Source organism: Rhipicephalus microplus, chromosome 1 (genome assembly GCF_043290135.1).
Source record: "Rhipicephalus microplus isolate Deutch F79 chromosome 1, USDA_Rmic, whole genome shotgun sequence".
NCBI lineage: Eukaryota > Metazoa > Arthropoda > Arachnida > Ixodida > Ixodidae > Rhipicephalus > Rhipicephalus microplus.
This window is the reverse complement of record NC_134700.1, coordinates 229,948,934-229,967,772: the sequence shown is the minus strand read 5'-3', so window position 1 is coordinate 229,967,772 and position 18,839 is coordinate 229,948,934. Positions and strand designations below refer to the sequence as shown.

At 44.5% G+C, this 18,839-nt stretch overlaps 2 protein-coding genes across 47 annotated transcripts in view; one reads left to right on the top strand and one right to left on the bottom strand.

Annotated features, from left to right (window-relative positions):
- LOC119159557 (alpha-2-macroglobulin-like protein 1) overlaps positions 1-18,839 on the bottom strand; it is a 164,455-nt gene that overhangs the window by 38,374 nt on the left and 107,242 nt on the right. For all 45 annotated transcript variants that reach the window (XM_075891542.1, XM_075891540.1, XM_075891532.1 and 42 more), the window contains exons 3-9: positions 17,711-17,806; positions 16,924-17,087; positions 10,608-10,787; positions 9,567-9,622; positions 9,315-9,384; positions 8,079-8,192; positions 1,532-1,616 (exon numbers count right to left, since the gene is read on the bottom strand). In XM_075891542.1, coding sequence (XP_075747657.1) covers positions 1,532-1,616; positions 8,079-8,192; positions 9,315-9,384; positions 9,567-9,622; positions 10,608-10,787; positions 16,924-17,087; positions 17,711-17,769 — 728 coding nt within the window. In that variant the 5' untranslated portion in view covers positions 17,770-17,806. The remainder of the gene's footprint in view (positions 1-1,531; positions 1,617-8,078; positions 8,193-9,314; positions 9,385-9,566; positions 9,623-10,607; positions 10,788-16,923; positions 17,088-17,710; positions 17,807-18,839) is intronic.
- Positions 1-18,839, top strand: part of LOC119166605 (uncharacterized) — a 171,620-nt gene that overhangs the window by 48,832 nt on the left and 103,949 nt on the right. The window lies entirely within an intron of this gene.

Here is an 18,839-nt window from a genome sequence, read left to right as displayed (position 1 = left end):
CCCTGAAAGAGACTTAAGCAATGACTGCTTGTCTGAAATGTGCTGTTTCGACGTGTATTGAACCACATAAAGGGGTTCCGTCGAATCCCCAGTGGATTCAAGATGTTTCTAACTTAGTCTAACCAAACAAGGAGCGCACTTGTTAAACGTCGAAAGAGTGAGATCTTTGAGAACTTGGAGCAAGTTATTCTGTGAGCATGGAGGGTAGTAAAGCATGCAGGCGGCCACGCAAGACACATGCCTACCTGCTCTCCATTTTCACTTCTTGAAGTTGCGTTTGCTTGCAATACCTCACATGAAACACGTGAGACAGTGACCGCCTGTCGCACCCCAGTTGCCCAATTCAGTGAGCTCCCTACCCACCCAGGCAGAAAAGGAGTTCCTGGTTAGGCCGTTGGCTGCGAATGATGTGAAGATTCAAATATGACCAATGGAATGCCGTTACGACAAAAAGCTTTGAACTTGTGGTTCAGCCAGCTCTCTACTTACAACTCTTTCGTTGGCGCATGCACAACAAAGGCCGTTGTGCGCCTACCAAAATTATCTAGTCATCTCGTTTTCAGGAACGCCAAAAGCGCAATGAGGACACTCAAACAAATAAACAGGTACACACACACACGCGCGAGCGCGCACGCACGCTCAACTGAACATTTTAACAGCCTAACACATATTCTCTCTCTCTCTCTCTCACACACACACACACACACACACACACACACACACTCGCACACACACGCACACACACACTCGCACACACACGCACACACACGCACACACACGCACATACACACACGCGCACACACAGCATACACACATGTTTCTTTTTTCCTGCCATAGTTCTCTGGCGCTTTTACAGTTCTGAAAGAAATTTGTTACTAACATGCCCAGAACGTCACATCAGCCATATTCCTTGCCAAAAATTTGGTTTTAAGAGCGAACCTAATGCTGAGGTGGCTGTGCAAACTCTTGCGCGGTTGCGCTTTCTGTTTTGACAATCGTTCAAGTCTACTAAGTGATGAGGAAAAGTTTTGTGCAAAGAATGAGCGATGGTGCCTCGAGGCGACCTCAGTCGCGGTGCCATCAATTTCAGCTGTTTGCGTAACGTCAGGCAGTTAAAATTGATTACGCTTTCGTTTTCGAGGATATGAGGTCCACGCTAACCAATCAGTTGCAAAGAGTACTGGTAAAAAGCAAGAAAAAAATATTTTTAGGAACCACCAGTGCACGTTTCAGCACCCTTTCCTTCTTTTATTTATCGTTGCCGTTGGCGTTCTTTTCATAACGAAGTGACTTTACTAACAAATGATGTTCCTGGTTAGACTCACTTTGTTAAATGCAAATGTGTTTCACTTTTCCGTCGTTGTATGCGGTTAACAGATGTCGCTTGGGGAGTACGCTTAAAGTATAATCGATTGCTTATGCACTCTACTGATTTAAACTTATTGATATTTTCAAATGATGGAATAACGAATAATAACAAAGCTCCACAAAACGTACGGAATTACGAATGGAGAAAGAAGGTAATACTTACTGTGCGCAAATTTTCCACGTTATTTCCTTGGCATCAGCAAGAACGTAGGATGGTGGCTTTATGGTAACCTCGAACTTCGGCAACACTGCATTCAAACGCAATATTGGGGAGCAGTTCTTTTTTTTTCTTTGTGATGAGCAATTTACAATCAAAAAGCGTTTTGAGAAATGGTCGATCATTTTTTTAGATGAATAGGTCGTACCACGAAAGTAAAACGAGTCTTTACTGATGTAGATGAGCCTTGCCAAAAAAAAAGGCAGCATGTGTAATGCTGGCTTTTGGAATGTACGTAGAGCGAACATCTCTCACATCTATGTCTCTGGCCCATGTACCTCGATGTATTCATCAAAATCTGTGACATCACAGCTGGCTCGTGCCGAAACTTCAAGGTGACGTCACCACATATATTTTTTGTTATGTGCGTTTTCCCCCTTACCAAGCTGCTTCTCGCGCTAAGAGTGGTGCGTTCGGTATTTTGAAAATGCAATTTATTTCTTCTAGAAATATAGTTTTTATCTTAAGTGTTTCTCTAAAAGGAGTTCTATAACTAGGCTAAAGCGGGAAGCGGAATGCAACTCCATAAGCAAATTAATAAACATGTCGCTCAGATGCTAGGAAACTGATGTGCACCCTTTATCGAGGGGTTAGACGCATGGATGCCGATGAGTGCAGACGCGTGCACATCGAGCTCCGTATGTTCTTGTCTTTTCTGTATGGTTCAACCCTTGAATCGTCCAGAAATTGCCACAGGCGTGTAGGGGAGATGCTCCGGTATCGGTGGACTCCAGTTTCACTGAAATCGGACCATTTTTCTTGTTTTTACGGCCACTTCTTCGTTCGCCCGTGTGGAGCCTTCGCTACCTCTAGCGTCCAGTAGAGGAGCGGCGGCGCGACGCCGGGAGACGCTCGCCCGAAGACGACAACCACGGCGTTGCCGCGGTTGCTGACGGCTATGGACTCGACTGGGGAGTCGCAAACAGCGTCCGTACGACAATCCGAACCAGGTTTGGGTGAAGAAGTCATGGACTTTGCCGCGCAAAACCGGGATGAAGCAGCACTGCCTGGGAACTGCAACGCGGCGTCCACGCACGCCGCCGCAGATTTTTCCGCCCCAACGGAGACCGACCGCACAGAGGAGGGATGGCAAATATCCCAATCGCTCAGAGCGAAGAAGAAACAGGCGAAGGAGCGGAAATTTCAACAAGGAGGGGACTTCTCCGCAGGCAGCAGACCTACGACGGACAACCAGCCAAAGCGCCGGGGTCGACCGACAAGACGGAGGCCCCCAGCACTACCCAAGGACGATCTGAAAGTAGTCTTCCGACCTCACCAGGGACTGCCTCTGAAGAATGTGACCACCCAAGCGATCTCCGACGCTATAGTGGAGGCTTGCCAAGGAAAAGTCAGGTGGGATCAGTTTATTCTCCGCATCCGACCGGGGTCCAACATTGCGCTAGCGTCGACTCCAGACACGACCGTCGCGATGGCGATGAGAGGCGTCACGTCTTTGAATATCAACGGAAGACCACACCCGGTCAACGTCTACGTTACGGCAGGTGAAGGAACCAAAAAAGGTGTTATTCACGGTATAGAGCCGCACACCCCGTCTGAGACCATCAAAGCGAGCATCCGTTTTCGCACCCAGAGCGTGACGCTGGTCGACGCTCGGATGTTGGGAGACTCTCAGAGTGCCGTCTTGACTTTCTTCGGGGACATTCTACCAAGATATGTTTACTACAGAGGAGGTGAGAAGGAGTGTATTCCTTTTCGTAACACCGTCCAATTCTGCCGGGCGTGTGGGGCGGTTGGCCACCGCACCGACGTGTGTCCGCAGCCAGACTCACCCGTGTGCCATACCTGTGGAATGCGCAACCCCGAAGTAAACCATAATTGCACTCCGACATGCGCAATTTGCACGGGAAACCATATCACTGGAGACCGCAGTTGTCTGAAACGCCTCAAGCCTATTCGCAAGCAAGCAGCGAAACCACCCAAAAAACCACATAAGCCAGCCCCTCGCTGGTTTCAGTCGGAGGAAGAGGAATCAGAATGGGAGTACGGACGAGGCGGGACCCGAAAGAGCCGTTCCAGAACCCGCACGCCGTCGAAAAACCGTGCCGTGGAGACAGGACAACCAGGACAGCGGCATCCAAAGTCGACTTCGACGCCGAGAGCAATCTCCCAGGACAATCCGAACGCGCAAGCCCTTCTGAGAAGCAAGCCACCGGGGGCGTGTCCTGCACATAGCAACCCACAGGCGGACGCGGTAAGCTATGCGCAAGCCGTATCTCCCACTACCAAACATAAACCCGTTACACCAACGATCACAGAACACCCAGAATACAAGCGGGTAGTAGCTGAAAACAGACAACTTAGAACAGAACTACAGGAGGTTAAGTCTCGAATGGCGCGCCTGGAGTCACTACTAAACCAGTCGAGCAACACACAAAGCCCGGCGAGCACACCTGTTGTCTCGCAGCCCGTTGCGCAGCCCGTGGCAACGCAACCACCACAAACACCGCCGATAGCGTTCCTAGTTCAACAAATTCAACTTGTTTTTGCCAAACTAGGCCAGATGGAACGCACCATAAGCGACTTGAGTCAGGCGCAGAATCCTCGCAAGAGATCTTGTCAGAGCCCGGGTGCCCCCACCAGACAACCTAAAGAAAGTGGAATAACAGATTCCGAGAATACCAATCATGGCTAGACACCGTAACAATAAAAAGACCGAGCAAACGGAAATATGGCAGTGGAACTGCTGCTCATTGAGAACAAAACTTGAAAATTTCAAACAATTTATTGGAGCATCTCCAATCCCTCCTGATATAATCTGCCTTCAGGAAGTAGGCAAATTTCAGATAAATCTGAGAGGGTACATAAGACATGTTAACCCAAAGTACCCACAAGTGGCGACATTTACCAAAAAAGATATCGCATTGAGTGTCAGCTACGTGAGCAATGAGGCAGTGCAACACCAGATAATAACAGTGTGGCCCAAAAAACGTGGAGGACCAAAAACAGTGGGGGTCAATATATATAGCCCACCTAAGGAGAGACGAGCCGACTTTGAGAACATTATAGCACATGCGATGGGTTTATTGAAAGAGAAAGACAGGTTAGTTATCATGGGGGATTTTAATGCGCCACACAGAAATTGGGGATATAAGCAGGACAGCCCTAAGGGCAAACTCCTTGTAGACCTTGTTGAACGGTATGATCTCTGCCAACTTACACAACCAGACCTACCGACACGGGTCGGGAATAGCTTAACAAAAGACACGTCACCGGACTTAACGTTTACAAATTCTGAAGGAAACGTCTCATGGGCGCACCTCGGAGAAAACTTGGGCAGCGACCACTACATTCTCGGAATAACTATTAATGCCGCCACGACAAGAAGAATGGGGAAAGCGACAATATCTGATTGGAACAAATTTAGGGAGAACGTAGGAGACCAAGGGGAAATAATAGATCTAGGTAACTGGGTGACACAGATAAAGGAGGCACACAGGAAAGTGACAAAGGAAATAGAAACAAGCGTGGAAATCCCAGCAGTCGACAAGCACCTGCTACATTTGTGGAACGCGCGGAGAAGCCTCACAAAGCGATGGCGGAAGCAAAAGCTTAATCGCAAATTGAAGATAAGGATAGCTCAGTTGTCACAAGAAGCCAATGACTACGCACGTCAACTAAATAAAAGTAACTGGAGACAATTTAGTAACTCACTTAGAGGGACGTTAGGAACCAAAAAGACCTGGCACATCCTGAGGAGTATGATCGATCCAGGGGCAACAAAAACAATGACGAACAGGGCTTTAAGAATTCTGGAGAATGAATTTAAAGGTAACGATGACGCACTTATCTACGAAGTCAAGAAATTATATGTCGGACAAGACGCATGTGAAGTGGTACATGGCAAATATGCAGGAAAAGAACAACCAGAGTTAGACGCTCCCATAACATTTGAAGAGGTTTATGCGGCGGCCCAGTCTTTCAAAAAGAATACCGCCCCAGGACGAGACAAAATAACAAACTCTATGCTTAGAAATTTGAGTGATGCGGCCCTTCGGCGAATCACGGATTTCTTTAATGAAAAGGTATGGGTAGCTGGAGGAAACCTTCCAGTAGAATGGAAGGACTCAAACATCATGTTAATACCAAAACCAGGGAAACCAAGAGATATTAAGAACCTCCGACCAATCTCCCTTACCTCATGCTTGGGTAAGCTTTTTGAAAAAACAATATTGACTAGATTGACAGACTATGTAGAAAGAGAGGGTCTGCTACCGGTGAATATGTTCGGTTTCCGACCACATGTATCGGCCCAGGATGTTTTCCTGCTGTTGCAAAATGACGTCATGAACCCAAACAGAGGTTCAAGCGACGAATTCGTACTAGCACTAGATATCAAGAAAGCATTCGATACAATATCACACAAGGTGATAATGGAAGGCCTCGAATCGATTAACTGCGGCCAACGAATATATGAGTATGTCCGGTCATTTCTGACAAGCAGGAAAGCTACCATTTCTTTAGGCTCGGTTACATCTGAAACCTTCGATTACCCAAATAGAGGCACCCCCCAGGGAGCCATGCTATCCCCGATACTATTTAATATCGGCCTGAGAAAGCTCGCATGTGAGCTGGAAAATATAAAAGGTCTAGGAGCAGCTCTTTACGTAGACGATGTCACCTTATGGACAAAGGGTGGCTCTTATGCGGACAAAGAAAACGCCCTCCAGGAGGCAGAAGATAAAATACAAGCTTTCGTGACAGCTGCAGGAATGCAATGCTCGCCGGAAAAAACTGAAATGGTTAGAATTAGGGCAAGATACGCAAAGAAAAAGGACTTAATACCGGTAGCAGTACTGCTGGGTGGGAGACAAATCAGGGAGGCAGATGTAATACGCGTGCTTGGCATGTGGATACAAGGAAATTCGGGAACGTCACACACACTACAAAGGCTACGGGGAACCACGGCGAATGTGGCCCGGATGATCAGGCGGATAGCAAATAGCGAAATGGGACTAGAGGAGAAAGAAACCATTGCACTCGTTCATGCATTTGTGATCAGCCGAGTTACGTACGCGCTACCGTACCAGACAATGACAAACCAGGAGACAAAGCAAATAAACACAATAATAAGGAAAGCATTCAAAGCAGCATTGGGGATTCCGGAAAATGCCAAAACCGAGAGGGTAGAGAAATTGGGCATATACAATACCTTTGAGGAGTATGCGAATGCGGTGCTTTTATCTCAAAAGGAAAGGCTCAATTCAAGCTATCATGGGAGAAGAATTCTGGAAAAGATGGGATATACATTGCGACCGTTATATTGTGACGAGGAAACGGTGCTAATAGATGCGGAAAAACGCACACATTTAACTGTAGCGCCTATTCCCAGAAATATGCATCCGACGTATCACGCAGGAAGGAGGAAAGCGAGAGCAGACTCCTTACGCAAAGCATTTCAGAATAGCTCAGAAGCCGTCTTTACAGACGTAAGTAAAGCGAGCAGAGGGTCACATGTAGTGGCAATTGTAGCACAAAATCACACCACAATGGCGTCGGTTAAAACTTGTTTCACACGAGTGGCAGAGGCGGCAGCAATAGCCATAGCCATATCCACAGCAGAAATCAGGGGAGAATCAGTGGTTGTGCTCTCCGATTCACAGGCGGCATGCCGAATGTTTCTCCGAGGAACGCTACCTAAAATAGCGTATAAATTTTTGAATAAACCCATAACAGGAGACCATCACATTGTATGGTGTCCTGCTCACGAAGGTTTGGAGGGGAACGTCGTGGCAGACCGTATAGCTCGAGGCATCACCAACCGAGCGACGGCAGGCCACGACGTTGAACCTCTTTCCAATTCGCGTGACATCCTCCTCCAACAAAGGAAACAACGAAAGGAATATGGGCTTCCACATAAGGACTTGGATAGCCAGCAAAGCAGGGATTGGAGACGAATACAAACCAATAGCTTTCCCAATTTGTACCATCTAAGTAGAATATATCCCGCAAGATATAAAGACACCTGTCCGTGGTGTTCACAAGTACCAACACTCAGCCACATAACATGGGAGTGCACCCAGAGGCCCACACACATCGACAGCCCACACATCACGAAGCAACCACACATGCTTCACAGGCAGTGGGAGGCATGGCTTGCGGACGAGGACAAGCAGAGCCTAATAGCTTTGCTTGACCAGGTCCAGCGAGCCGCTCGTGCCAGCGGAGCCCTGGACTGAGGGCCCGACCAAACTGCCTGCATTTCAAAAAAAAAAAATTTTTTTTTCTGAATAAAGTTTCTTCCTCCTCCTCCCTTTATCGAGGTCATTTCCGTGACGTAGTTACTGTGACGTCCCTCAATCACCCATAAAGCCCGGCATAAAACTGTTTAGCATTATAAAAATACTTGCTAGAGCGTAACCTCCATTTCGAATGCTGGTCAACCTATTTGACGTGCTAATGAATCAAATATCCTAGTGGTACACATGCATTCGCGATGCGCTACCTAATAAGGTGACATTGCCTCCATGCTTACCATATTCGTTAACCTCGAAGTGTTGCCTCACAGTCTGAGTGGGAAGTTCGACGACAATCTGCCACAGGCCCAACTCGGGTTCTTCTGTGAGCTGGAAATCTCGCTGCACAATTCCTACAACACACAGAGAGACGTGCGCGCATTTGAAATGTCTTCAACCGGCAGTAACAGTAGTTTTCTACAAGTACACTGTAACAAGCGAGGCTTGAGCAAAAAGACCTTAAACACGACTGTAGACACATGACACATCAATTACACGGGAGGCGTCGATAATAGGGAGTTTTAGATTAACGTTTGCAGGCACTGCGGGCGTTGCAGGCATAGCGGGCACCCTATGATTTTTATAATAACGTTTGCCCCCTCTTATAGGGAAAAATTTAGGGACTTTAGCTTCCCCGGAAACTCAAATGCACGAAAACTGCACAGCCTGGACAGCAGCGTTCGCGGGCCGCATGCAGGGCGCACACGCCACCCGCTAATTCGGATTTTCTGCGGGCGGGCCGCGAACGTGAACGGTGGCTCGCGTGCGATGCATGTGCAGTATATAGCAGTGACCGCACCGCAAGGGCTTGCGGTGCGCTATTCTAAAGCTCCTTAATATTGACACACAACAAAGCCCTTTCTTGTGAGTAGACATTTCCTGTGTGTTCTGTGTATACCATCGAATGGTTGCGTAATCCAACCTTAGTTATGTTATATGAATACGCGCTGTTTCCCACCTTAACTGAAACATGAAAGGCGTTTTCCGTGGAACTATTGAAGCTCACAAAAAGATAGTTCGTGGAACAAATTAGCATAAAAGCGAAATGTATGAGTGGGATTGAATATTGAATTTGTAAAGCCCCTGACATCGTTTTCCCGGTTAATATTAAGACCACCGTGATGTTGAGATATTTTAAAGCAAACAAACGGAGAAGTAATTTTAGTTGTGGTGCTATAAGTCACTAAAGAAAACTGTTAGAATTGAGCTGATCAGATGGAAAACACCACTTCAAGGACTTGATGTAAAATGTACAAGAAACATGGGCTTTGTACACTGTCTTCATAAGACTGCCTTCATAGCCACCAATTGGTTTGGTTGCATCAGACCTTCATTGTTTCTACACTTTCATGAGGGCTGAAGATTTTTTCTCTTGATGAATTTGTTACTGGACAATCTCTCATGTACACGTAGTATTTGTGAATCTCTTCAACTCCACTTCAAAATGCTATAAAGTTGGCGTAATTACAACTTACCTTTTTCAAAGGAGACATCGTTCCACTGAGCTATCCGAACGTCGCTTGGGCTTGTGACGTAGATGGTAGCCTAAAGGAAGATGTAATGGTGTGTACCCAAATTAATATTGTTTTCCTTTTTGACAAACAGTGAACTTAGGTACGAATATTTTAATAATAAGTCACGCAATATGATGGAAAGAAAAAAAACATAAGAAAACAGCAGGTTTTTAATATCGGGTGGCTGAGTAATACTAATACGCTAGAGCTTACCTTGACATCCGTGACAGGCTTCAGCTCGTTATTGATAGGCAGAACACGGAATTGAACTGAAAAGAAAGTTGCGTCATAAAATTGTTGTTCTCTTTTTCGTCTTAGTCATGCACGACAGGTCAGAATTAATCAGCTTCTGCGTTTGCGCTGTGCGCGCAACCACATAATAAATTTTGTCAGCAAAGCCTACACTTAGAAAATGCAACAAATATTCACCCTTCTACAAAGTATCAAAGAAACGTGGTGTGCGAGAGAACGGAAGCGGCCCAAGCTTCAATAACCTACCAAACAAAGATACTACATGTCGCAAGGTTGTCATCCGTATATTGAAGAATAAGAAAAAAAAACGGAAGAACATAGTGAACAAAAACTTACAAAACTTGCTATATAGTACGTCAAAATGGCATATGCTTCAATTTTCCCATGCATAAATTTTGGACAAAATTTAGGGCTGCGCCATTGTTTTGTATTTGTGAGGGAGCACTTTGGATCTTTATACCGAAGTGAAATGTTAAGACCAATTGGCTTAAGAACACCATACCTCCATCAATTTAGTGTTAGTATAGATACAGTGATAGTATAGTTAATTTAGTGATAGTTACACTGATAGAAAGGTAATTAAATTACTTATTTTGATATATCTTTACGTGCGTTTTTATAAGGGCGAACGAAAGGGGATTTTTTTTTTCGTTCGGCTCGCTTTTTTTTAATAGACGCAGCTAATTCAATCTAACAGGCAATCAACTCAAGAAACGCCTACGCGACACTATTGCTGTCTTTACTTGTAGAATAAGTAGTAGGACTTGAATTCAAACGATTGACGTTTAATTCATTCCAGTACACGACGTAGTTACAGTAAAGTATAATAGTTATTATCTTCCAGACTTTCCTTGGTGTCATTGTCTATTAGGGTCATTTAGTAGTCTCTTTCATTAGGATCTATCTTGCGGAAGCAACAGCTTCAATGTACTTAAAGCGACAATGACAATCATTTTCCAAAAATGAACAAATGAACGCAGATGAAGAAAACGTTCCTAATACCTCTCTGTCCTGGCTTGTACAGCGCCTTGTCCGACTGGACAAGAATGGTGTTTTTGGACTTTTGGAAGTCAATTTCCTTCCTGTCCCCAAATACATAGCTTCCGAAAGTTCCGTTCACTTCGATCTTGGCTTGACTGTCCAGATGCTCGGGCACTCGGAAAGGAAGAAAAGTACTTTCACCTGCAAGCGGCAAAGTTTGATTGTTTGAGATTCAACTAAGTTTAAGTGTTTCGGTCGTCGCAAGTGGGACGTTTCTTTATCCCTAAATGGAAACATTTCTGTGACGCCATTTTGACGCGAACTCCTAGTAATTAGGGTTTCGACGTCGAGGAAGAAAAGCGCATCATATTTAGGTGGCGTTTAAAGGCGCCTCTACGCTGGTATCGCTTTCAGAAAAGCGGAAGTCTCATGCACACATAAGCGCACATTAATGCGCTAGTCCCTTATTAGACGTTCTGAGGCAGATAATACATCTGATCATCCACATGGCTCTGTCGACTTTCCGTTGGTAATTATATATCTTACGCGTTAAGTCGTTATGGAGTCATGTATATAAAAGCATCAGAATTATCAAGCATGTCTATGATTTGGTCATTTCTGTAAAATATAGCAGCCTGCTACTCGTTTTTAATAAACTACTTCTGACTTACATGGGTTTGTAACTAAGTATTTTGGCTCCGAATTAGGCTTGTAATAATATTTAATTTCGTTGCTGCCCATGACTGACGGTCACGCGGAGAAACTCAACAAACACGTGTGATGAATTTTGTCGGCTTATCTACAATATTTCTTGGCATCAGCGTAAACTATAACATCCGTTTATCTCTTTTCATGTGATTGGGCTTCATCGGCTGCCTGTTGAACGAGTTTTCGCTCGTCGAAACCCGGGCTTTGTTGCATAGAAACTACCAGAAGCCACTCAAAATTTACCCAATGCTGTAATCACATTGCAGGCACAACACGCGCGATAGAGTGCAACCTCGCATGCAGGCCAGCACTAACGAATATACTGGAACCCACGGTGGTTCATTCAGTGTATGAACAGCCATCACATTCGATCATACTCAATTTTTCAATGACCAACGACTGTGATCTCTGCCTTTGCTGCTGATTTCTGGGAGTGTTACTCGCTTTTGTGCGGCACAAATTTTTCCTTCAAATAGTTAAATCATCCATTCGACACTTTCGCCACTAAATTCTTCTCAATTGCAACCACGTGGCATATATTGTGCCCAATGTGCAGGGCACTGCTGTCATCAGCTCCCAATATTTCCGCCTCGAATATTGCCGTGTGATCGGCCCACAATATCTGTTATTGAGCCTTTTCTATTGTTGATATATTTGTAGTGGCCTTGGATGCAACAGCGCAACTGGAATAAACGAGTAGACGACACTGGAAAGTAGGCATTGCTTAGTTTTTATGCTTCACTTTTGTGAAGTTGAAGTGCCTACCAATGTAGCGTTTGTTAAGCCCTGTGGTCGAAACACGAGGTCCTTCAAAACTAGGCCGAGGGCGTAATGCCGACGTAATGTCAGATTGGTACGCGCATAGAAAGCACGTTTCCAAAACCACGCTTTATGACGTCAGGTGTAAATGCGAACTAATTATCGAACGTGTTATTACACATAGAGAACAAGTTTCAAGGCTGACACTAACGCACCCACGAGGAAGGCTCCTATACAGTCGGTGATGAGGAAAAGGCGTTGTGGAGATAAACTGTGTCACGATAAGTACATCATAAAAAAACAAAGAACAATAATAGTTGCGTATACTAACAAGTCAGCCTAACTTCACAAACGAGCTAAAGTGAAGCGTCTGATGTTCTGCGAACAAACTTTAGAAAGAGGACACACGCGCAAGTAAGAAGCTGTCGTGTGAATACTTTCTTACTTGTTAAAAGATTTATTTTAATAGTGCTGCATACATGCCTTAACAGGAAGCCCTTTTTCGGACGTTTCTCTTCATTATACCAAGGCTGCATTTTTAATATCGTTCAAAGGCCGCCAAAAACGAGCGCTAAGCCTCAAATGCCTCGGAGATTATGAGCGTCCCGACGAGCTAGATTAAATCTGCTAAAAAAAAAAAAGAAACCTGGAACGTCTAACAAAGGCAAGCCACGAATTGGCTCGCGTCAGCCATAATTTACGCCGTAAGTGAAATATCTTTCACGCGAGGCAATGTAGAACGAAAGCCGGACGTTTTCCGCCTATCTCGCAAAGCCTCCATTTTGTTGTGCTGGCTGCATTTCAAACCGTGTATAAATTTAGTCGCCAGGTTCACTTTGGGATCATCGTTTATTAAGGCTGCGCGCTCATGGTATAAGGCATTTGATAGACGTCCAGAAAAAGTTTCTCTTTTTTTTTTTGTCGCATAATTGAGACGTAGGTAAGGGCACAAGGGAACAAGTTCTGAAAAACGTAGCCCTGCTGGGCCTGGGCTGGCGCTTTTAACGTCATTGCATACAGTGTAAATTTTTGTGGGAAGTTTTTGTTCCTACCTGCCTAATCGTCTCCACAATCTCCAAAATTTTCGTGCAACGTTTCGCTGGTCTGGATCTTGTTTTAGCACTAAGCTTCTAACATTAAACATTGTCTACGATATTAGCAATGGCACGTCACATAACGCGAACGGGCCTACAACAGCCGCCACTTTGTTAAAAGAAGGCCTAGGTTAAAATGAATGCAAGCTTTTTAAAAGAAGTAGAAGAACAGGTCAACCAAATTAAGCATGAACTGACTATGCCGCGTTGGACAACGCGAAAATGAGGCATAAATAATGCTGACTACAATCTTGTGCAATGAACAGTACCAAAGTATTAACAGTTGCAGAACATATCAAAATGTAGTGTCTAAGATATGCGTATTACTCCAGAGACAATAGTGTATAAATCCTTTAGAGGAAGATCGTATCTATAATAAATACCGTAATTTTAGAACTAAAGTTCTCACAGAGTAATTGCGGTTGTTAAGAGACGTGTCATTTTTCTATATATTTAACTCTTGAAGCATGCAGCTTGACCACGAATTTTCTTTCACATAGGGCCAGAACATCACTGCGATACATCTGATTGTAGGTTGAGATGGCAGCAGACGTACTTCTTAAAACAACGATTTGAATTTCCGTCAGTTTCAAACGTAGCTTATCAGCCGTATTTGACTGGCAGTAATGTTAAAACATCGACAAAGTTCGCGTTGGCAGAGTCCAGCGGCAAGATCAACACAAGTTTTTGCCGCTGACGTCTGCCACACATATGTTTACGAATGCAGAATTCCTGAGCCTGTACTTACAGAACTCACTGCGTGATATTTAATCACAAAAGCCGGATCCCCACTCCGGAAGCTGAACCCGGATGCTGGACATAGCATTAACAAAGGTGAACGACAAACGGCAAAGAGCCGCTAGTAAGATAAATATTTGTGGGTTCGGTCACTGAATGGTTCTCGCTTCTAGATAATCAATAGTCAGTAAATCAATAAGCATGGCGGATACAGTATTTTGTTCCTAAAACCTGTTATTTTTCTGAAAATCGCACTCAGTCCTGTTCAGTGAAGCAAACTCCTCGCTGATATGCATTGTATTATGGTGGCTGAAATCAATCTTTTATTTACAAGGGGTTTTTTTTCCCTTGGCTGGTTACTTAGCTTATGACATAGCTAATTAGTACCAAAAAAGGCAATAGACACAGTAACCACAGCACAATGTGGCACCACGTCCAGTATGAAGACGTCACCTTGTCCACCCACTTTTTTTTGCACCGGGTATTTATGTCTGATGTTGATTCACACAAACTAGCCCAACTCGCGTCCTTGACACAATCACTTAGTTAAGTGCATCTTTATAAGTGGAACTGGATGAAATTTTGGCTATAAAATAAGAGAAAACCAATACAGCTATAATAGGTGACACTAAAATAAAAAAAAATCTACAGCCGCGATTCACACCCGGACCTCTTGAGTGAGAAGTGGGCATATGATACTGCACCATTTTGGTGGAGCTGCGCACAACTCTAAAACGAGAAATTGTAGACTACCAATTACAGCACCAGCGAGTATTTTACCCCTGCCCCATTTATACAGAGCCGCGTACAACCCAAAAACAACACACTGCAGGCTGCCGATCACAGCAGCACAAGCCGGTTGAACTTGTTCGGGCTACGCTTTTAGTACAAATGCTCGAAAAAAAAAACCGCTACAAAAGTTGCTGCCAGGTGGTCCCACATCCGCTCCTGTGTGGAGTCTCCATTACAAAAAAAAGGGTAAAATAAGAAAGAATAGTTGTTGAGCAGTTAATTCGTGTCGACTTCTGGTCGTCCTCACTTTACTGTCATGGCAAAGCACAGCTTTCGTATTTGATTACTTATTTTACTCAGTCTTCCCAGTTAATTATTTCACAGACGTATATCAAGCTTAGATTCACTTATACGGGATGGGTGTAGAACACCTACGTTTTCGATTCCCTAAGTCCTACATTACAACTATACTTGTGAGTGCAACACAAACTAGTCTTTTGCGTGCGAAATTTACTCTGAGATAGTGCCAACGAGCCACATGTTTAAAGAGCGCCTAATGTTTGAGATGTAACACAAGGAAGGCGATGTAAGCTGTTTAGTGCTTTTTCTGAAAAAAAATAATATACGATATGGCTCAATAAGACTCGAGAAAATGAAATTCAAATGATGACATCATGTTTCTGGCACTACCTAGGTGCGGCGGGCATTCAGGGCTTTCCCCTGTTCTAGCACACTCTAGTGGTAGGTTGCATTGCGTTACGACGCGTTGTGTGGACGACTATAGTCATGCGCGGCAACAAACAGCGGACTGGTTATCAGCAGCGAGGTTGAGTTGCGTTACAATGCGTTCTGTTGACGACTGGTCACGCGTGACGAGAAGCCGCGGACTTGTTATCAGCAGTGTTGAAACTTGCTGTCAAAGCATTCGTGTTATTGCTAAATCGACGTGTAGTACAACAGCCGAGTGTACATCTGGAAAGATAACCACAGTTTCGTCGACGGAGTGCCTCCATGCTTCCCGCTACTCTTCAGTCTCCTCTGTTCACTGTTCCAACTTTATTTGAAAAAAAAAATAAAATAACGGACGTATAGGGCAAGGAGGGTGGGGAAAAAGAACCGAACTTTGAGACTTGATAGAAAGGCTGCAGCAGTTTAGCCATACAGAGAGAGAGCTTGCAGAGAAAAGAAAAATACAAGAAAGGCACCCTGTTTTAATCCTATCATCTACTTGCTTTTCAGTGCACCCAAGGCCCGTTAGGCGGCGTCATAAAGACAGTTTTAAGCTCTTTGAAGTAAATGGCAGGGAGTGCCTGAAGAGGAACGAAAGACGCTGGGGCGTGACACAAAGAAGGGACTCTAGAGTTCATCGTTGCCTTTCCGAAAGCTAAAACCACTTCCGAGGAAGTATCTCGATAAACAGGAAGTGGAGCGAAGCAAACCTTTCTCGGAGTACCGAAGCGGTGAGCTGCTGTGACGAGAAGAATTCCGCAAACGCTATCTTATCACCTCTCTCGCTGACTCGTCTACTTGTTCATTTGTGTGGGGTTGTTTGGTATTTGGCGTGCAGAGCTGGTTTCCACCATGACCATTTTGGTTTTCAGAGTGGTGGTTGTCAGTTTAACGTAAACAGGGTACACACAAATTGCCACCTACGCAAGGCACGATTGCATTGCTACAGTGGTCTACCCGTGCGACGTTTTGCAGCCGCCGAGCGAGAATAAGTGGCTGCATTCAAACAGGTTGATCTGTTGGTTACATCCTGCGGTGTGAAAGCAGAATCTTCCCCGATGCCCACGTAGGATTTTCCTTAACTCGAAGTATGTAGGTAGCGCGCACGTCTCTTCAACTTGCAGTCATCTGGGTATAACGCTAAGTATAGGCTTCCCAAAAACGCACTGGATAAACAATTTTTGTGCTCGACGCAAGGCCTCAAGTTATCTAGAGAACCGATTATAAATGACGCGCAGGACTTTGTTCATTACGGTAAGGTAAGCTGTTCATTATGGTAACCTAACAACAGCGTAGGCACAAGGGCTGTGCCGTGCCTGAACAGTCAATGAATAGCGCGTGTGTCATAAAAAAAACATCATCGTTCAGAGCACATTAAGGAAATAGTAAATTATCTTATTTTGATGTTTGCTTACATCCATGCCAAACATACTTAGGCTCCTGCTCTTTTTTGTTTTTTTTTAGAAAAGGACAATGTTTTCAACGTTAACTTTTATGATGAAAGTAAGACAGGTCATGCGGGCAATTAGAAGGCCGAGATTGCAAATAATTACAATGGAAAAGAGAACCGAACATACCGTTCTTAATGTCGTACTCTTGTTCGGCCAAGACGATGCTGTCGTTATTGTACTTGAGGAGCCGGACTGTCACCTTGCCGTCTTCTTTGACGTCGGTGAGCGTTAGCCGGAACATGGCGTCCGTTTCGCTACGCAGTATTTTTGGCGCCGTGAAGATGTACCCGCTGCACAAGAAAAAATGAAAGATAAAAAAAAACATTCGCGAAGCGAAGAAAAGCCGAATCGTGGAAGCTGAGGTACAGTAACGAAGAATATTGTTTTGACAGACACATACGATCAGTTTTCTACAATTACAGAGAGCAACTTAGGTTGTGAACTTGCCATACTTGTATGAATATGCAGTTTTAGTTCAGCATGGAGACACAGAAAGCAGTAGGCAACAAGGTAGGTATGTTCCCATTGGAAGGGCTGTGTTAGGCTTGGATACATTAACTTTCTTTTCCTTTTTGTTAAACGTCTCTTCCCCAGGCACCTTCGGTTCCTCAATTGCCTCTACAAACACTGACAAAAACTTACACTTCACACGTCTTATTGATTACATGAAGGGTTTATAGAATGCCTACATCTCGTACTGTACCTAAGCGCTCCTAATAACGCACCAGCTCTTGAAGGTGCCCTCTGTTGAGAGACTATACCCCATCAGTGAGCCCAGCAACGTTTATCTTACACCACCGAAAGTTGTACCATTTCGCTTTTGTAGATGATTAACGCTATTCAAAGTGACAAGTGTGGCATGATGTTGCAGTTAGCTCGTGGCAGATCAATTCAATCTAGTAATATATCTTACCCATCAGCAAGCTGTGATGCAACCGCACCGATGACTAAGCAGACTGAACCCCAATGCATTTTTGGCTTCAGATGTAACCCCCACGGTGGCCGTCACCTGCAAATATAAGCATGACAAAACACTTATTGCATTGATTAACGTGGTTACTTTACCAATTCACACTTCGGGTAAATAGTGCAGATGCAAAAGCACCAAAGGAAAACTTAGCTACCGTTAGAGAGCAGAAACGCCTGAAGCAGTGAAGTCGTACGCCTAAAGCGTACAACACTTCTACGGGCTTCTGAGCAGAAGTATCAGGTCACATGTAAGCTGTAATGTGTCCTATATATTCTCGATATCCTGTAATTTGTATACCACCTCATGCAATGGACCACATAATCAACTTTTTTTTTCATTTGTGCGCGTGCGTGTTTCCAACTTTCCTCATTTTTACCTTTCCCTCCTATTATTCTCGTTACCACTCATCATGGTTAACCTACTAGCCTTTCTCTTATTATCCTACTAATACTGCTCATTTGAAGGGACACTAGAGTCGAATAACAATTTACGTCAGAGTGAAAGCTCAATGTATGACAACATCTGAAACGATAAAGAACACCAGGGGGTCGGAATTTCTGGAGCCCTCCACTACGGCGTCTCTGATAATCAAACGGTGGTTTTGGGACGTTAAACTCCACATATCAATGAATCAATCAATCAATCAATCAATCAATCAACATCTAAAACGACAACATTATCAACAGTAGTGCCTTACTACTTACCGAGAAATTAAGGTAAATGCAGAACAATACAAGCGCCGCAGTAGGACATTCTCAAAATGACACCGATGATATCAGATGGACTGCCTACAATTAATCACTAGTAATCGATATAGCTGCACTAAATAAAGAATCTTCCGTGCATCAAGAGACGCAATATAATATTGCTTGTTCGTTTCTGTGTGGTTCAGGGAAAAAAAGAACCGCCGGACGTTATTGTGGGGAATGGTGCAAGTGGTTCAAAAATTTTTGCATGGTTACACTGGACAGATCATGCCGTCTAGCAGGACACACTTGAACCAAAACACATCTGCCATCTCGGAGCCAATGACAGGAACTTGATCAATGGCTGTTGTTGCTGCCGTGGCTCC